Source organism: Eleginops maclovinus, chromosome 6, assembly GCF_036324505.1.
Source record: "Eleginops maclovinus isolate JMC-PN-2008 ecotype Puerto Natales chromosome 6, JC_Emac_rtc_rv5, whole genome shotgun sequence".
NCBI lineage: Eukaryota > Metazoa > Chordata > Actinopteri > Perciformes > Eleginopidae > Eleginops > Eleginops maclovinus.
Window position 1 is genome coordinate 23,778,387 of NC_086354.1, and position 20,615 is coordinate 23,799,001.

The 20,615-nt window shown below is 40.9% G+C and overlaps 1 protein-coding gene across 1 annotated transcript in view; it reads right to left on the bottom strand.

Annotated features, from left to right (window-relative positions):
- The window catches only part of LOC134865739 (receptor-type tyrosine-protein phosphatase N2-like), a 164,723-nt gene that overhangs the window by 102,221 nt on the left and 41,887 nt on the right, over nucleotides 1-20,615 (bottom strand). The window contains 1 exon segment of the mRNA XM_063885429.1: nucleotides 19,996-20,075. Coding sequence (XP_063741499.1) covers nucleotides 19,996-20,075 — 80 coding nt within the window.

The following is a 20,615-nucleotide window of genomic DNA, read 5'->3' on the forward strand; positions in this document are numbered from 1 at the left end:
AGTATGGCCTGGGTCAAACACTGGCTTCATTTGGGGAATTCCGACCTTTTTCTCCGAATTCTGACAAATTTTATTTACAGAATTCCGACCTTTTTTAAAAATGAAAATCTCTTCTTTTTTTATCACAACAGCAACTTTTTCTCAGAGTTCCAGCGTTTTAAAATCCAAATCCTGAATATTTTAATCCAAATTCTCATTCTCAGATTAATGATTTAAAAATAAAAATAGAAATCTGAATCCCAATTTATTTTTATCGGAATTCTGACTGAAAGAGTTTTTAGTTTTTTATCAGAATAAAAAAGGTAACTGATAAAATATCCACAGGTAGGAAGAACTGTTGGATTTCTACTCATCTTTTTCCTGCATCTCAATCGCCTCATTTTCATTCAGATGGCTTTGAATGCCCAGTGATTCCCCTCTTTAGTGGTGCATGTCTCTGTGTGTGTGTGTGTGTGTGTGTGTGTGTGTGTGTGTGTGTGTGTGTGTGTGTGTGTGTGTGTGTGTGTGTGTGTGTATAAATAGAGATAGATGGAGAGAAGGGGATCAGGCTTGAAAGTCGGACGCAGACCTGCAGCCCAAGGTGACCTCATTACCGACATTTGTTCCGCTTGTCGCTGCAAATCACACACTGTGTCCGTCAAGATCCCGCCAACGAGAACGCAAACACGGCAGCCGGTAACCCGCTCCATCCACCGAGGACGAGGAGGAGGGGGAGCTGCTGCTACCTGATCCGTGACCCCGGAGAAAATCGGCAATATCCCACTCGCATCGGGACAGACAGACGGAGGGAAATGCAAACGTGACCCTGAGCGAACGACCTCATTTAACAGGTGTGATCTCAGGGCGCTAAAAGAAGTTTATGTAGCATGTAGGCAGTTCCTCCGTGACCTCGCGGCCTCTAAAGCGTCTGCCGTGCGGAATATCGATGTGACCTGTGCAACAAATTGCCAACAGTTTACAATCGTATCTGTGGAGGTGTCAGCATTACCCCGTCTGCAACCAGGAAGATAACTCAACCTGATATCTGCAGCGGGAAATATCTTCTTTACATGCAGCTCGTTTAACTGACATGTTATGGACACGACTACATGCTTTAGTAAACTTTAAGGTCTGTCGAATATGGAAAATGTTGCCCCGTGTTCAGTCTCACAGGCGTCATCAGCTGCAACAAGACCTCGGTTGCCGTCAAATAGTCTTCTTCTCTTGGAATGATTTCTAGCGTAGACAAATAACTGGAAGTACCAACCATGATTAGAGCTGTTTAAATTCTCTAGATGCTAAAAAGAAGGTGCTTCAATGCTTCCTTTTCAGTCTCTTTTAGCTTAGGACACAGTGGACCACCCTTTGGCTGACACACCCTCTGGAACTCCCTCCCCACAATCTGTAATTCATGTTGTGTTATATGTATTTCAACTGTGTTGTTTTCATGATGTTTTTATACATCTTCACTCTGTAAAGTGTCTTTGACTTTCCAGAAAAGCACTCTACAAATAAAATGCATTATTATATTATTATTATGACCAACGAATGCAGATCATGCAAGACACGCTGCCAAGAAAAGATAGTATGGTTTATCTCTGAGGTCAGGGAACAGTGGCTCAGAATAGATATTGATCCTGATGGCTCTCTCTGTGGAGACAGCACCTTTACTAAGTCCCGTTAAGTAAAAGTCACTAAGATACTTAATCAAGATTAAATACAAATAATAATTTTAACTTAGTGATAGCATCGTCATTTTTTTAAATGGCCAATGCTTTCCTTTATTAATGGAAATAAGCAAGACATAAAATAAAAGTGGAATCAGTGTATATTCTGTACGTGACTGATCCATTGCTGTCCTCTTTTTGAGCTAGGGTTAGCTGATCCTCTAACAAATATAACCTAAAGGCAAATATACTGTATTATTATACTCTGTAAAAGGGTAAATGTTGTACTTGTTAGAGAAACTAGATTGCACCGTCGTCGCGACCCATGAAGACCGCGCAAGAAGCAGATCAAGAATTACATTTACAGGTTCCTTCATTCCTGCAGTGTTTCCTTTTTGAGCTGTGAAACACTGAGCAGAGAGGAATGTGAGGAATGGGGAGGAAGGTGTTTTTTTTACACCTCTGCACACCTGACGCGATGGCAGAATAAAACAGGCCGGGCTGTCAGTGTGTGGGTTTGTCAGTTTGACAGATTGTCAAGTTCACACAACGGTGCGCTCAGAGAGGAAGTTTTCTCCACTTTCTGACGGACTTCTGTACAATGTTGGCCTTAACCCTGACCCTGACCCACAGATAAGGCAACTGATTCTTGGTTTCTGACAGCAAACATGATCATATGTCTGACAATTGATTTCTAGCTGTGCTGCCAACACGTATTATTTCAAGACAAATGTAAAAGGTTAGAAAAAGGATAAAGAACAAGAACTCTTTTTGTAAATATGACAACAGACAGTGTTTGATTCAAACATACAGTTCTGCTACAATGGATGCAATCGCAACCTGTGTGTGTGTGTGTGTGTTGTGGGTGTGTGGTGTGTGTGTGTGTGTGTAGCTGTTGGCAGCAGCCAGTTAGCTGGTGAACATATCCGCCTTGGCAGAGCCATTATGCAGGACTTGGTACCATGCCAGCCTAGCAGTGGAGCGAGGGGGAAGAAGTGTGTGTGTGTTGTTGTGTGTGTGTGTGTGTGTGTGTGTGTGTGTGTGTGTGTGTGTTTTACAGACAGTTCTGTCTTTCTCAGCAGCTGGGATGCAATGGCCTGGCCACGCGTCTGGAGGAATGTGACGGTTGCAGATCCAAATATCTTACACACACACACACACACACACACACACACACACACACACACACACACACACACACACCACACACACACACACACACACACACACACACACACACACACACACACACACACACACACACACACACACACACACACACACACACACACACACACACACACACACACACACACACACACACACACACACACACACACACACACACCTTCCAGCTGATGCTTTATGGAGGCTGAGACTCCTTTAGTTTTTTCTCTGGAGAATGAGAAGTGTTTTCCACCTGCCCTTTAAATCTGTCTGCTGCGAGGCTGCAGTCAGCGGTGGAAGAAACACACACACATTTTGCCGTATGATGCAGGAGTTAAGAGGTAAAAGTCGTGCAGTCAAAACTTCTATAAAATACCAAAAGTAGATGTACTCATTGTGCAATTTGGGCTACTTCAGAATCATAGTTGAATGACAATTATTGAAAAGGAAGGATAACAAGTAACCTAATTAATAAATCACTGAATGTTTTGGTTCATGGTTTTACCTTCTGCAGCTGTGTAAGAGATCTATTTGAGTAAACGTACAAAGTATGCATCAGAAATGTAATGTAGAAGCCTAGAGTAGCACAAAATAGAAATACTCAGGCACAATCCTTGAGTAAATGAACAAAAACACAGAGTTCTGAGATGCATTTTACGCTGCTGGAATAAAAATGTATGATTCCTGCATTTCAAAATAAGAGCATGCACTCTTCTTACCACAGTTTTTGTAACGTACACCCACTATGTTAGTATGTAAAGGTGACTCAGTGAGTGTTCCTGTGCTCTTGCATTTGTTGAATGTTTAAAGATTCCACACACACTTTATATCTGTTCACACACATATCTCTTCCTGCAAATTTCTTATAGTTTAGACACAAAGACTTTTAAGATTGTAGATTATTTTCTATCAAGGTCCAACAAATCAGAAAACATTCATTTTTTTAGTTTTACAAATTAAATTGAATCGTCCATTTCTTCCTCTTGTGAAGGCCAGTGTAGGTGGAAGTTAAATAATGTTTTGAAAGAAAGTGTGGACACGAACAAAGCTTTTAAAACAAACCGTACAACGAAGTGAGGAGAGGCCAGAGTTTTTATTACAGTTAAAGCTTTTATCAAAGGGTCTGATTAAGCCGCTGACAGGCTGAGTCACCCGCCTACATCTCCACCTCCTCGTGGCCTTCCTTCCATCTATCAGGTTTTAAATGGATTTTAATAAAACATCAGTTCGTCACCAAACGAGAAACCTTTCCTGCTGCTATTAGCTTAGCGGTGGTGACGTGAAGTCATGTGACCGTGCTGTAGTTCCTTTATAGCCCAACATTAGCCTCCTTTAGCTTAGCGGTGGTGACGTGAAGTCATGTGACCGTGCTGTAGTTCCTTTATAGCCCAACATTAGCCACCTTTAGCTTAGCGGTGGAGACGTGAAGTCATGTGACCGTGCTGTAGTTCCTTTATAGCCCAACATTAGCCGCCTTTAGCTTAGCGGTGGTGACGTGAAGTCATGTGACCGTGCTGTAGTTCCTTTATAGCCCAACATTAGCCTCCTTTAGCTTAGCGGTGGTGACGTGAAGTCATGTGACCGTGCTGTAGTTCCTTTATAGCCCAACATTAGCCTCCTTTAGCTTAGCGGTGGTGACGTGAAGTCATGTGACCGTGCTGTAGTTCCTTTATAGCCCAACATTAGCCACCTTTAGCTTAGCGGTGGAGACGTGAAGTCATGTGACCGTGCTGTAGTTCCTTTATAGCCCAACATTAGCCGCCTTTAGCTTAGCGGTGGTGACGTGAAGTCATGTGACCGTGCTGTAGTTCCTTTATAGCCCAACATTAGCCTCCTTTAGCTTAGCGGTGGTGACGTGAAGTCATGTGACCGTGCTGTAGTTCCTTTATAGCCCAACATTAGCCGCCTTTAGCTTAGCGGTGGTGACGTGAAGTCATGTGACCGTGCTGTAGTTCCTTTATAGCCCAACATTAGCCTCCTTTAGCTTAGCGGTGCAGACGTTTAGTTCAATATACCAAAATCAAACTAGGAAATCACATTGCTTTTTGTCAAAGGAGCCCCTGATACTCACTTCCAGGCTTGACCTACAGAAAGTCATCATCACTGCACTACTGAAAAACACCCCCATGCCTCCTTCCAATGAAAAGTGGACGTCTAAGATCTTACAGGTCTTTTACTCGCTAAAAGTCAAATAAGTCATGTCCCTGTTTTGCATCACCAGCCTTTGACATCACATTTCTCCCTTTAATACCAAAATGAACCAATCAGAGTGGCTCCATGTGATCCTGGCTTGATATCATCCATTAATTCACATCCTTCCATCACGCCAGAGTAATCTACACAAAATGAACCGAATCTGCAGCAAAGTCATGATTCTGCTCAATATTCACGCGTAGAAACAAGGCAGCGGGTCATTAAAGCAGCCTTCAAAGGGAAGCCGCTTATCTTTTTAATTAGGCAGCAGGTTGGGAGCGAGCGATATTGCACTCGGAGCTGATGTATATGTAATGTGGAGCGGTATTGATTGTGGGGGGACGGCGACGAGGGGCCCCCATTCAAGGTGCTAGCTCCTGAACTGCTCAATACCTGCGCTAATAAATAATATCAAAGGCAAAACCTGGCAAAAGGTGGATCAGATGAAATCTCTTTATAATGCAAAACCCAGAGGAGAAGAGAGAAAAGAGCAGAGGAGGGGAGGGGGGGCAGATATTCCTCTTTTTTTTTCAGCCGGCAGCGAGGGCGACAGGATATTGCTGCTGAAGAAACAAATAACCCGTCTTTCATCACTAGCAGATTAAAACACAAACAGACACAGGGATAGAAAGAAGAAAATCCTAATTATATTCTCTGGGGGTTTTTTCTGTCTGTTTTGACACAGCTAATATGTTTTTCTGTGAATCCCCCCCCCCCCGTCCGTCCGTCCTCCCACACATGCACCCGGCACCGCACCGTCACCCTCCACCTCGCAGGTTATCTGGGTCTAATAGGCAATATAAGAAGCTATTTACACTTCAAGGTGCTAATGCAACACTTTCCTCAATCTTATTATCCTCGCAGTGACTTTCTCACCTGTGTGTTGACAAGTAGAATTAGACAAAGTCTTCAAACACACACACAAACACACACACACGCACACACACACACACCCTAAGGCACCCTGACCTTTGCTGATCTATTATGTCGTTGGCTTTACTGCACAAAGCTGCATGTCAGAAATGTAATTTAAGAGATGCATATCAGTCCATGGAGCGCTGGTTATTCTAACAAAAGCAGCTTTTATTTCCCATTATAAATAACATTTGGATAGACTGGATTAGATTTACTTTCGATGTCCCAAATTGGGAAATCGTACGGTGGCCGACAGGTGCGAACACGTTGCAACAGCCCAATGTAGAAATGCGCTGAAGCTTCAAGAACACTGCGAATAAAAAAGACACATGCAAATGAAGAAACATCTGAAGCTTTGCATAAACGCTTCAAACCCAAAATGCTGCAAGAAGCTAAAAACACAACAGAAACAGGGACAGAAAAAAGTGACGCACACAGCTGGGAACATTCAGGGATTATAAAGATGGCCAACAGTCACTGTTGTTGGGAAAGTTGGTACCTTTTCTTGGCTTATTTTAACAATGTGATCACATGACGATATCATTGCAGATCTGCCTTAAGCTAACGTGGCTAACCTGGTCATTTCAGATATACTTACAGTCTAACAGACTAACTCTACCAACAGTGTAAATGTTTAATTACGGTAAATTAACAGGACTTCTTTCTGCAGATTAACATGACTGCACATACTCCCGTGATCCTCCTCCTCAACAACCTCTGAAATGTCTAAATTGACCAATCAGAATAGAGTTTTCCACTAGGCTGTGAAAAAACAACTGATATCAGTTTTCAGATCTTATGAAATGTGACTATGTGAGCATATGCACCCTGACATGTACTTTCTTGGTGCTGTTTTTACATTCTTGTCAATCAGAACCCCCCTGCATGCATTGCTCTCTGCAGAAAGCATGCAGCTCCTTCTTACATTAAACCTGAGCGAGTTACAAAACAATCTTTGATCATAGGACCACACAGACTCTCTATAACATATCCGCTGCGACAAACGCTTGATTGGCAAAAGCTTGTCGCTGCGGTTTGAAGTTCCCCGTGAATGCAAATTGAAAATTAAGGTGCAGTTCCCTTAATCTGCTGTTCTAATCCAGCTCCAAAAAAAGCAAGTATAAAGAAAAGAAAAATCCGTAGCACGGGCTACATTAATTATACACAAAAAACAGAACTACAAAAGAGGGCCTGGTCTTTGAAGATACTGAGCATTAAATGTCACCCGCAGCCTTTGAAGCTCTCGACTGCCTTTGTCTCTCACTTCTCCTCTACATGAAACAGCGAGCAGGAGACAGAAGCAGCCACAGTGAGGGACATTTCAACTTTGGGAAAGAAGAAGGATACAGTATAAAAGCCAGGTGGACTGAACTCCACTTCTGTAAAGTACGAACTCAAGATTTACGCTGACAAGTCGCTGTCAGGATGTTCAACCCTGCAGACAAACCCTGGTCAATAATCGGGGCATTTCAACTTGGAGAAAAAATACTTATATTAAGTTTAACCTGGGAGAAGAAGTTAGCTTAACCTGAGAGAAAACTGAGTTAATCTTTGGACTGAAACCGGGTTTAACCTGGAACAGAAACTGAGTTTGGCCTGGGACAACACTGACTTTAACTTGAAACAGAATCTCAGATAAACCTGAGACAACATTGAGTTTTACCCAAGACAGAAACAAATTTAAACGTGGAACAGAAACTGAATTTAAACTGAGACAAAACTGAGTTAGTCCTTGGAAAGAAACTGGATTTAACCGGGAACAGAATCTCAGTTTAACCTGGGTCAACACTGACTTTCACTTGAAACAGAAAGTACATTCAACCTATAAGCAAACTGAGTTTAAACCAAGACAAAAACGGATATAAACCTGGAACAAAAACTGAGTTTAATCTGCAAAACTGATGTTACCCTGGGACAGAAACATAGTTCAACATGTGACAGGTGCTAAGTTTAAACATGGAGAGTAACAGAGTGGAACTCGAGACAGAAACTGAGTTTAACCTTGGACAAATGGACTAAAGCAGCTCTGTATAGAAACAGAGGGTCAAACTAAAGAGACTTATTCCTGTTCTAGTGAGGGATTGAGATGGCTCTTTAAAGCCCTTTGGGTTTAAGTTTGTCATCGTCTCCTGGAGCCGTTTCTATAATTCAACATTTTCAAAATAACCACGGGTCATCTTCTAAAAACTTTAGATGATAAATCTGTGGTTTTTCCAATGTGATCTTTCAAAGCTGTGAGCTCCAGGACCGCAACTCACTCTGCATTCACTGTGACATATACATCTTAAATGGGCATTGCATACTACTAGAGGTAAAGGGGGAATAAAGGGGTGATATTTGGGTGAACTGACCCAAAAAGGAGCTATACGTCTAATTAAGGAAGTTATTAGATCCCTACCAATGTACCAAAACACTTCTATGCACCAGGAATACAAAAGTAGAGCCTGAATAATCAGGTTAACAGCCTCTCTTCTGACAAGGGCTGTTTATGAGATTCCTAATTTACAACACAGACAAAATCCCAATCATCCTGTGACAAATTCCAGTAAACTCAGTCGCTGCTCAGTTCTTAAAATATTGATCTAATCCTCTCACGGTGATTCCAAATTCAGCTCAAACACGTCCTGCCCTGTTCTACTTTCCAGAGCCAAATCCACCTTATTCATTCTGCTCTTTTTCTATTCACTCCTCAGCAGTCTCTCCTCATCCGCCCTCTCTCCCTTTGAAAGGTGAAAAAGAAATCATGAGAAAAAGAGACACAGGCAGACGAAGGGGAACAAGACTGGGAAATCAACAGTGTGGGGGGGGGGGGGCACTTGAGTGGAGTTGTAATCAAGGCCTGTGCGCTCGAGAGGGGCCAATCAATTCAGCTGTCTGCCGCTACATCTCATCAGGCATCTTGAGGACGGCTAAAAATGAGTCGCCGGGTCCAGACGGGCTCCTCAGGCGGCTGCGAGCAACAGGCGGCGGTCAGGAGACGGTAATAACACGTCTGTCCTGACAACGTGAGCTGCAGAGAACATGGTACTGCGACATGGATGGAGGGGGCACCGTTTTGTACGAGTGATGTCATTGTGAATACTCAGGTGGGCGAACGGCAGCCTTAAAAACAAACACAGACATCTGCATGATTAGCATATGAGCTTTTTAGTTTTCCACTTCAGAAGGACGCCAGAAAGTCAAAACTAGCTATCGGAAGGAAAGTTTGTACCATCCAACATCAACAAAGCTCTCCTCTTTCTAATCAATGCAACCCCTGCACATCCAGGGACTTTTTAGCAGCCTTAAACGTCACCTGTTTTATTGTGTCTGCACCACAAGACCTAGGAACCTCGGCTCATCGATTTGAGGGACCTTTTTTGCTCATATGTCATGGCAGGTGATGTCAAAGCACAAGAGGAACCTTAAGTATGAAGTACGGTGAAAGGTCAATCAATGTGTCATTGGCATTAAAACCTGTTAAAACTCTTACTGAATAGATGGATAACAAACTGGACCAATGGACTAATGAACCAACGACATTAAGGCTGTACGTTTATCACATTCACTCCACGGAATTATCACAGGCTACCGTACGAGAACTTTTTCCACTTGCAGGCAAACCCTAGTATGTTTATCCAACCTTAAAAATAAAGCCAACTACTAAAACTGCTTGGAAACTGTTGCATCATTTCCTAGTACATGTATTGTATTTTTTAACTTGCATTTGTTGTATTTTATTGATGTATTCTTTTTTTATATATTTTAATTTGCTTTAATAATTTGTATTTATGTGCACTGTCCAGCAGTGGCTCAGTCAGTAGGGGCTTGGACTGGGAATCGTAGGGTCGCCGGTTCAACTCCCCGAACAGACTTGAAATATGGAAGGTGGACTGCTACTTGGAGAGGTCCCAGTTCACCTCCTAGGCCCTGCTGTGGTGCCCTTGAGCAAGGCACCGGACACCTCCAATCCCCCCTCCCCATTGCTCCCCGGGCGCTGCACGATAGCTGCCCACTGCTCCTAGTACTAGGATGGGTTAAATGCAGAGGACCAATTTCACTGTTTGTGCTCTGCTGTGTGCATGTATGTAACTAATAAAGAGGGTTTCATCCTCCCATTCTATCTATCTATCTTTTAACTAATAAATAAATAGAATAAATTAAATAATAACCTCAGTAACTGGACGTTCTCTGTCTTTATATTCATAAATTATTTATACATTTTAAGCTAAGTAACCCTCAGTACTATGAGCAACAAATGGTGTATGATAAATGGCCCAATGTTCCCAACTTTACGCAATAATTATGAAGATTAGAAACATTTCAGCTTAGCAATTACAGATCGTTTGTTGTTTTATTTGTTTAAATATATATAAATATAGTTTCCACATAATAGTTTCATCACAAACATTGAGCAATAGTTTATAATAATTTATTTTTAAAAAGGTAAAAGTGGAAAGATACCCTACCTGTCAACACCGATCATTTCACTTCACATTTTCTAAATATTTGTATTGTATTTTTTAACTTGCATTTGTTGTATTTTATTGATGTATTCTTTTTTAATATATTTTAATTTGCTTTAATAATTTGTATTTATGTGCACTGTCCATGTTTGAACTAATAAATAAATACAATAAATTATAAAAAGATATAAATATAGTTTTCACATCATTTTCCTCACAAACATTGAGCAATATTTTATAATTATTATTTTTAAAGTGGCAAATATACCCTACCTAGCAACACTGATCATTTCACTTCACATTTTCTAAATATGTGTATTATATTTTTTAACTTGCTTTTGTTGTATTTTATTTACTTGTTACTTTTTAAATATTATAATAAGCTTTTACGGTTTTTATTTATGTGCACTATCCTTCAACCTCAGTGAATGCATGTTCTTTGTCTTCATATTTAAATATCATGATATCCCAGGTACCATTTGTCTTATTCAGTGCCAGCGAGGAATCTTAAAACATCAGCAGGATGATAATGTGATAATTAGGAGCCGTCATCAGACAGACATGCCCATTAAATCTGAGGATATTAAGAAAATTCCACGAGATGATTTCACTCCCATCTATTGCAACCTAAAAAATGTAAAATAAATTATTCCAGCGCTGTGGAGTTTTTTTTGGTGAGGTCAAGGTCTGTTCTTCCGTTCAACTGGGATTACAGAGTATGAATTATAGGCGATGCAGGAGGATTTAAATTAGATTATAAATAAAATATGAAGCCGAGAGGCACCTTGACACTGTGCCGTCATTTTGAATGTAAAAGAGAGGAATATTATGGGACTGTTCAAATTAAAAATCAGCTTTGGTCGTGGTGTGTGTGCAGGTGTGTGTGCAGGTGGATTCCGAATGGAGAGTGGAGACATGAGGTAACCCAGTACATGTGCTGTACTTAAGTAAAGTGCAATGTTAAGTACTTTTATTTCCTTTGATTGTCAGTGCTCAAATGTCACAGCTAAACCAACAAATGCATCATCCTTCCTTTACAGCTAAATATTGGGGGAAGGATGCAACAAATGAACACTAAATAGTCGAAAAAACACAAACAAAATGATACTGATACGTGAACGACACAGGAATGATAAGCATTCCCGGACACTTTTTTAGGGGTATATCATTAATTAGCATGTAAATAAACGCAGTCGCCGGTCTTCCACTTCTGATTCTCACTGCAGAAATTCACAGCTAAACCGACGGATGCATCCTCCTCTCTCTGCAGCTCAGTAGCCGGGGGAATGATGCAAACGTGATGCAAGCCAGCTTTGCTACATGGTGGCCATCTGGGAGAGCTCTGCCAACCCCGCAGCAAACGTCAGGAGCCGGGGCCAGAGACGCTGCCAGCTGAGGGGGTGACGGTGCCAGCAGGCCGGTGCCAACGCCGGGGAAATCAGGCCGGCTGCTTGGGCTGCTTGGCTCGGGGATCACGTTGCACCGCTGTGCAAACTCGAGCTCAGCACAACACCTGTGTCCTCCCCACCCCCCCTCCTCTCCTCTCTCCTCAGATCCCCCCCTTTCACTCAACGGCAGGACTCACAGATGCTTGCAAAGCTCCAGAGGACAGCGCACAGCTCAACGCTCTCTCTGAAGTCAGACCAAAATAACCACAGGTGACTCTGGATCAGCAGGAGGGGGTGCACAGGCTTTTTAAAGCTTCCGATGAGGCATCAAGCAAATCAGAAAACGCCCCCAGATCTGCTGTGACGACAGGTGGAAGGATACAAATGCAGCGGCAAATTGCATCACTAACACCGTCACTATTATTAGTGACATGTTTATAAAGAGAAGAGCTGATTTATGCCGGATTTGGATATTTTCCATTTGGAGTCCCTGTGCAAGAACATAATGATTAAGAAATACTTAAGAGACTATCAGAATCAGGAAGGAAGTTGCTTTTATGTTTAGTGGAGCAAACATATGGAAGTAGATTAGGGACCTGTCCAAAGACATATATATTTCTGGGATTTTGGTCCCAATTCTGAGAAAAGTCATAATTCTGAACAATTTTTCAAAAATCTCAAAAAGATCAGACTTCACAAAAAATCTGAAGTTTGAAAAGAAAATTAAGGAAATAATAAGTAGAATGATGAGGAAAAAAAGTCAGATTTAGAAAAAAAAGTGATCATTTTGAAAACAATAATCGAATGTTGACATTTAGAAAAAATGTCTGAAATTCTAAAATAAAAAAAAGTCAAATTTCTGAATAAAAAGTCAGAACAACAAAAAACCAGATCTCAATAAAAAAATGAGCCCCTTTTGTTAAAATGAACAATATGTGCTCATGTGAGGTGCATTGATGTAAGGAATAGTGTTTATGTGGTGGGTAAGAGCCAGAGTATCATAGTGACAATTAAAGCAAACACCAGCACAACTATAATATCTCTTCTGCTGCTTCTATTTCTTTCAATAACAACAGGTGAGAGAAACTTCTAGAATCGATTAGCCTCGGGCGTGCGATGAAAACTGATTAGCAGGTGAACTGGGATGAAGTTAACTGGAATAGATGTGTCCGCTCCTGAAGGGCACTGAAGAGAGGCGGCTAGAAGCTTCCCAAAGCGAGAGCTGTTTCCAATGCAATCACTGCGGCAATCAATGGGAACAATTAAAGGAGTTCCACGCAGTGACAGCCATGACACAAAATCAGTCAGCGGTGTGACTAATGACAGTGTGTGTGCGGATGGGTTGTCAAATATGAGCTTAAAAGGTTTCTCTGCAACTCTAAATATCAGCAACACAAGAGTCAAATCAACAACGATTGTAGGTGTGTGTGCTCCGGCTTTGGGAGTAATGGATTACATGTAACGGGGTGACGTAATCAGGATACAAAGAAGGAAACTGTATTACCTAACAGCCCTAAGGTAAGGCCCTATTCTGCTTTTAGGGTTTCTGCTTAAAAATTCCCCAAAAATCAGAAAAAAGTCGAAATTCTGAAGAAAATTAGAAAATCAGAAAAAAGTCAAAAATCACCAAAAATCTGAAGAAAAAAATCTAATCAGAAACATTTTCAAAATCCTGACTTGGTGCATGTAAATGGTTTACAGAGGCTAAAATCCTAAAGTAGATCCCTAAATTCTGGAGTGATTCTGAAGGAGCTTCTCTCCCACAGACTCCCCACCTCTCCATAAACACCTCAATTGGACACCTCATTAGTTTACTTACATAACATTGTACTTGATAAGCTAAGGGGCGGGACATCTCTCAGGGGTAGACCAATCACAACAGAGCCGGCCAGCTAACCAATCAGAGCAGACTGGACTCTGGTTTCAGACAGAGGGTGAAAAGAGGTGCTGCAGCACAGGCAGGATGAGAAACATAAAGAGCTTTTTGAACATTAAAGCATGGAGACATGTCCCAGGAGAGACAGTACTTACTGATATACACCTGAACATCAGCAGGAGAGGACTCTTTAAAGTAGAGACACTATATACTGATATACACCTGAACATCAGCAGGAGAGGACTCTTTAAAGTAGAGACTCTACATACTGATATACACCTGAACATCAGCAGGAGAGGACTCTTTAAAGTAGAGACACTATATACTGATATACACCTGAACATCAGCAGGAGAGGACTCTTTAAAGTAGAGACACTATATACTGATATACACCTGAACATCAGCAGGAGAGGACTCTTTAAAGTAGAGACTCTACATACTGATATACACCTGAACATCAGCAGGAGAGGACTCTTTAAAGTAGAGACACTACATACTGATATACACCTGAACATCAGCAGGAGAGGACTCTTTAAAGTAGAGACACTACATACTGATATACACCTGAACATCAGCAGGAGAGGACTCTTTAAAGTAGAGACACCACATACTGATATACACCTGAACATCAGCAGGAGAGGACTCTTTAAAGTAGAGACACTACATACTGATATACACCTGAACATCAGCAGGAGAGGACTCTTTAAAGTAGAGACGCTACATACTGATATACACCTGAACATCAGCAGGAGAGGACTCTTTAAAGTAGAGACTCTACATACTGATACACACCTGAACATCAGCAGGAGAGGACTCTTTAAAGTAGAGACGCTACATACTGATATACACCTGAACATCAGCAGGAGAGGACTCTTTAAAGTAATCAGAATTGAAGGATACATTTTAAAGTTACCCTCTGAACCCTGTGTGTTTTTTTTTGTTGTCAAATCCAAGTTAAAGGGCTCCCTATAGAGACAACTGATGTCAAGACAGAATAACACTGTTGACGACTTGCAGCCATACAATTTACAGAGGAGCCGTAATGGAGATGATGACGACCTTTGAGAGGAAAGCACTCCGCAGCTCCATGTGATCACTTTAAATTATAGCACAATCACAGGATCTGGGAGGCTGACAAAGTCACACAAAGACATCCCAGCAGCGTCCACACAGACGACAATTTGACCACATTACCTATAGACGTAATCACGCATACATTTCCTAGTTTTGTTATGAGAGACATGCAGAGGGGGGGGAGATTGTGAGGTCCGACATCAATACCAGAGCGGAGTGAGGTGGATGAAACACATTACTTTGACCTAAAGAGCTCAGTAATTACATTTGGCATTTTGACAAGTGTTTAGCTGCAGTGAAGGTCAGTGCTGTCAGCGAGCGAGATCTATGCTAATCCACTCAGACGGGAGAAAACCACGAGGCAAAAAAGTCGAGAGGAGGACAGGAAAAGGAGCGGAAGCAACGGATGCTTTGGGAAATGTAACTCAGAAACATATCAGCTGTCAGAAGAAACAAAGCATTGGTGGAATATAGGACAGTACATTCACTCGATTACTAGAGTACCATTTTGAGGTAGTTGTGTGTTACTGTCTCCATTTCCCCATAGACCTTATCGCAGACGAACCACTTCTTCATACCAACTTTACACCAGAGAGTTTTCTTGGATGCGTAAAACGGATAGTTGGCCATAAATCATTTTTCTAATTGACATTTCTTTGCAGGACCATAAAATTAACACCAAATCTGGATCAATTCCACCATTACTTTATTGTCGATCATAAAAATGCCATCTTATCTGAAGATAACTCTGGTCAGATTCACACTCCTCAAATAAAGTAACGCGTCTTTGTTCTCTGCAGGCCTCAGGATGCAAGGATGTTGCTTTCGTGTTTACTGGACCATAAATACACAAGAGGATTAGGGATCTGTCCAAAAGTGTTTCTAAGAATTCTAAGATTAAAGACAGAAATCTGAAAAAAGTCTGAACTAAATAAACATCCGGAAAAAATGTCCAAAATGTCAAAATTGTAAAAAGAGATTCCTCTGAAAAGTTACAATTCTGAAGAAAGACAAACATTCCACAACATTTCTGAAGAAAATTCTAAAATCGCAAGAAAGTCAAAGTTCAAAACATTTCTGGGAAAAAAGTCAGAATTCTGAAAAAAGTCACGAAATTTCAGATTTTTTTCAAAACTCAAAAAGCTCAAAAAACCTTTTGGTCAGATCTCAATAAGAATAATCAGACGTGACCCTAACCCTCCTCTCCAATAAGCAGATCATCATTTAAATGAACCAGATCTGGTCGGATTCACACTCCTCACCTAAAGTAACCCGTCTTTGTTCTCTGCGGACAATAGCGGGCCGCTCAGTCGGTCCATGATGCATCTGAAGCTTGATTTGTGTGTTGACATGTAAATAATGTCCTGGCAGAGAGGTCACAATCACTTTAATAAGTTGGATACGAGAGGGGAAACCAGTGAATGGCTCATTTACATGCTAATTAAAGAAGAACGTTGCTATCTAGTTCACATATCAATCATAACAGACACTTTATTTGTCCTTTTTTAGTATTTGGGGTGCATTTATGTGTGTTTGTATTACAATATCAGCACATTTTATATTAGATTGGTCAATTGTGTGCTATAAGAAGTCTAGATATGTAATATAAGAGTTAAATACTTTGTGTTAAGTGACTGGGACAGTGGAGGAAGAAGTTAAATGCTTTACTTGAGTAAAAGCACCAATAGATTGTTGTCAAAATACTTCATTATAAGTAAAAGTACAAAAGTAGTATCAGCTACATGTGCTTAAAAGTAAGAAAAAGTATTCAGAATTGCCTTTGTGTTGATCTAATTACGTATGTATGTGACATTTCTGGATAATATTGGAGTATGATCATTTGACTCTTATGTGAAAGAATGAGTGCGTTTTGTTCAAAGTAAAGCTGTTAACTGAATTTAGAGAAGTAAAAGTATAAAGTATTTCCCTTTGAAATGTAGAAGTAAAAAGTAGCATGAAATAAAATTCTGAAGCAAAGAAACAGTACCTTAATATAAATGTACTCAGTTACTGGTGTGGGCCCAGTGCCACCATCAGATCGGGTGTTCTTTAACCAGTTTGTGAATAATAAAGGTAATTAAAGTCAGAGGGACAGACGGAGCGGGGACTCCTCCTCTCAGCTGCTGTAAGTGCTAATTGAGCTAACCCGCCGTCCTGACCCCGACCCCCCGCCTATTCATGGGGTCCGGTTCTCACGGCCGTGACGCACCGCTGGACGTGTCCTTCGGCTCCCCCGCCCACCCTCAGCCGGACAATGAGGGTCACCACCTCGCTGCCCACCATCTTGACATCCACCCCCACGTCTGACAATGGCCCCCGGTGGCCCCCGGAGCCGCTCACAATGGGCGGATGCGCGTGACAGAAGTGGGAACGTGGCTTCTTTAAAATGCAGCACCGGGTCCGGGGTGAGTTAATCCGGGGACCCAAGGGGTGGGGGGGGGGGGACCGGGGGTCAGCATCGATCCGGGGGAAGGAGAGGAGATGATGAGGTTTGGACTCCTGCGAGGCTGCACTCAGAACTGCCTTCACTTCAGCGGACCTAACTTTAGTGTTTCAATCCTTACTCTAAAGTAATCTGACTACTACAGGTTTAACAAACGCATGTCATTAGGCAATACAAATTGAATAAGGCCAATAAGTGAATACCAATTAATAAATATTACATTAAACAAATATAAAATATGATATTTCTTTACCTGAAAAAAATGTGTCTTATAATAACAATAATATGAATATATTTATAATAATATGTGAACAAATAAACTTTAATCATAATGTTAAAAAATGTATATTTTAATATAAATATTAACTTTTTGGTTAATAATAATGTTGAAAATAATAAAAAATAACATTTTTATTTTTGTTCTGAATAATTATGGTAGTATTTATTATAAAAATAATAAACATTAACATTATTATTATTTGCCTTATTATTAATAATAATTATGGTAATAATTATTATTATTATTATTAATAATAATAATTATGGTAATAATTATTATTATTAATAATAAACATTAACATTATTATTATTTGCCTTATTAATATTATTAATAATAATAATAATAATAATAATAATAATAATAATAATAATAATAATAATGGTAATAATTATGTTAATAATAATACAAATAATATAATTACATAAAACACAGAAATAACAAACAACTATTCATATTATTATTAACATTATTTATTATATTTCTACTGCCAGTTATCTCATTAACCGCAGCTTTCTTTTATTATTTTTTGCATTGTTGTTGCAACATATGTTCAGATTTTTATTCAGTATTTCTAACTTTGAATCCATATCTTTCTGCGTATCAGAAACCCCCCTCAGTGTAAAGCCGCCTCACAGTAAACTGCAGCCTCCAGAAGATTGAATGATTTAAATCCTCCCTCCACCACTGCCCATAGCTCACTGTTTAAACACTGATGTCTTACTCGCTGAGATTAAATCACATAAAGCTGAATTATTTTTTAACACAGCTGCCAAAAGCCTTCCCCCCCCAAAAAAAAGCACACACTTGTTGTGACAGAGAGACGGACGCTGCCGAGCGGCCATAAATGATGATGAAACGACACCATTACTGTGGCCGTGTAAAGCTTAACGTTTCAGAAAAGCTCTATAAACCCCGGCCACGGGACGGAGTAATGTACGCTCTGGGATAGATTGATATTCTAGATGAATATGACAAACGACACTTTGAAGACGGGCCGCCCACACGATTGCACTTCAGCCGAGAGGACGCCATGTTTCATGAGCAGCACGCTCTGTCAGGTGTTTGCATTAATAACAGTCCAGACTCATCCCTGACCCTGCAGGGGGGGGGGGGGGCAATAGCACTTAAAAACAGGAGAGAGGCTGTTGCATAATCAGCACAAAGTGTGTGTTAGTGTGTGTGTGTGTGTGTGTGTGTGTGTGTGGTGTGTGTGTGTGGTGTGTGTGTGTGGTGTGTGGTGTGTGTGTGTGGTGTGTGTGTGTGTGTGTGTGTGTGTGTGTGTGGTGTGTGTGTGTGTGTGTGTGTGGCCGAGGGAATATCAGGAAAGTCTCTCTTTCTGTCTCTCTCTCTGGACTGACAGCTTGGCTAATGGCTAACATTCCTCCTCTCTTTATTCCCCACTTCATCAACACCCTCGCCTCATTACTGTGACTAACACTGTACACACACACACAAACACACACACACACACACACACATTCCCACACACTTTCAAAATGTCTCCGCTGCTGAGTGATTATCACAGAGACCCTCTCTGTGTGATAGAACAGGCTGAACTGAGATATTTTGATTTGGAGGAGCTTGAAACAGAATCACTGTGTGCACCTTCTCCAGACAAAAAAAGAAAATGGTGGACCAAATCTCCTCTCAGAGACAGAGAGAACGTTTGAGGGCAGATTATTGTCTCACTCAGTCCTGATTTCTTAAAGGGACATATTCTGCTCATTTTCAGGATCAGTTTTTTGTATTTAGTGTCTCTACTGGGACATGTCGTGTTGGAGCACATGCGTTGAATAGTGATGTCGCCATGCCCCTGAAATAAACAAAAGAATCCAATGGAGGCGATTCAGCAACACAGGGATTTCAGCCTTTGTAGACCATTCACATGCACCAAACCTGGATAACACACTACAGGAAAGGGAAAACCCCCAAAAGCATGATAGGGCGTCTTTCAGGGGACAAACAATCACCAATCCACTAGTTTGAGCTTTTCTAGTTGACCATAATGAATGGAAGATAAGAGTCTTCTGTCGTCTCATTTCTTGTGTTTAAGTACAGCTCTTACTGACAGGGGACAAAGTTTGAAAGCCACATTGTGCGTCCTTGTGAAGTAAACCTCTACAGATTTTTCTATTTGCGAAAGTCCTTATTGAACATTTCCCAAACACAAATTATTTCTGGTGTATTTTTTTCTTCAGCGTGTGTTTTTAGGCACACATCCAACTCTAATGGATTACCACAATGGAACCAAACAAACATGGCCGCTTAGAGATCTGCGATACAAGGAGAAAATCCTGCTGGCTGCCTTTCAAAATAGTGAAAAGTAAAAGTAGAAATCCTATGGTCTTAAAAGACCCCGTTACAAGTAAAAGTCCTGAATATAAAAACATTAGAAAACCTTGGCGAAAAACTCAAAGGGCGTGTACGGCAGAGTGATGTGTGAGTTTTGAGAAATGTTGCAGAGGGGCTCAGGTGCCGCAGCGAGGCGCTGATAATGGGCCGTCTCTTCCTCTGTCAGGATAAAAACAACATCACTCAGGAGGAGGAGAAAGAAAAAAAGTCCCTTACCTGCAACGTTGGCCACATCTGCGGTGCTGACGTTCTGACTGTTGGGGCTCACTTTGAAGGTCACAGCGGGGCCCACCACCCTGCAAAACAAACACACACACACACACACACAGGTTAACACACAGCGATAGGTGTCTGTTTTCTGCTTGAAAATAGCAATGGCTTTTTACGTTGCAATCGCGATGTGATTTACAATATTAAAAAGGGATGCAACTTCTTAAAACTTCATCCATATTAACATGTTTTAAAGTAGGTTTGAATTGATCATGGTGTTATTTTTTTCAGAGGATCTGAACCAAGAACATGTATTTATTAAGGTTTTAGAAAATGTGTGTACACCAGGACGTCAAAATGTAATGGAGTCAATCAAATACTTAAGTAAAGTACTTGAGTAAGATTAAGACCTCCCTTTTGAACACAGCCTATATTTTATTTCATTTTATATTACTTTATTCAGTCATTCATACTATTTTACTATATTTTTCGACATTGTCCTTCATGTTTGCCTCCTGGGACAAGTGGGCCTTTGTGATATTGCTCTTTATAAATAAAATTTGATTAAATTGGGGTTCTTTTTCAGACGGAGGGGGGAGGAGTCATTAAAGCTCATCCATACATGA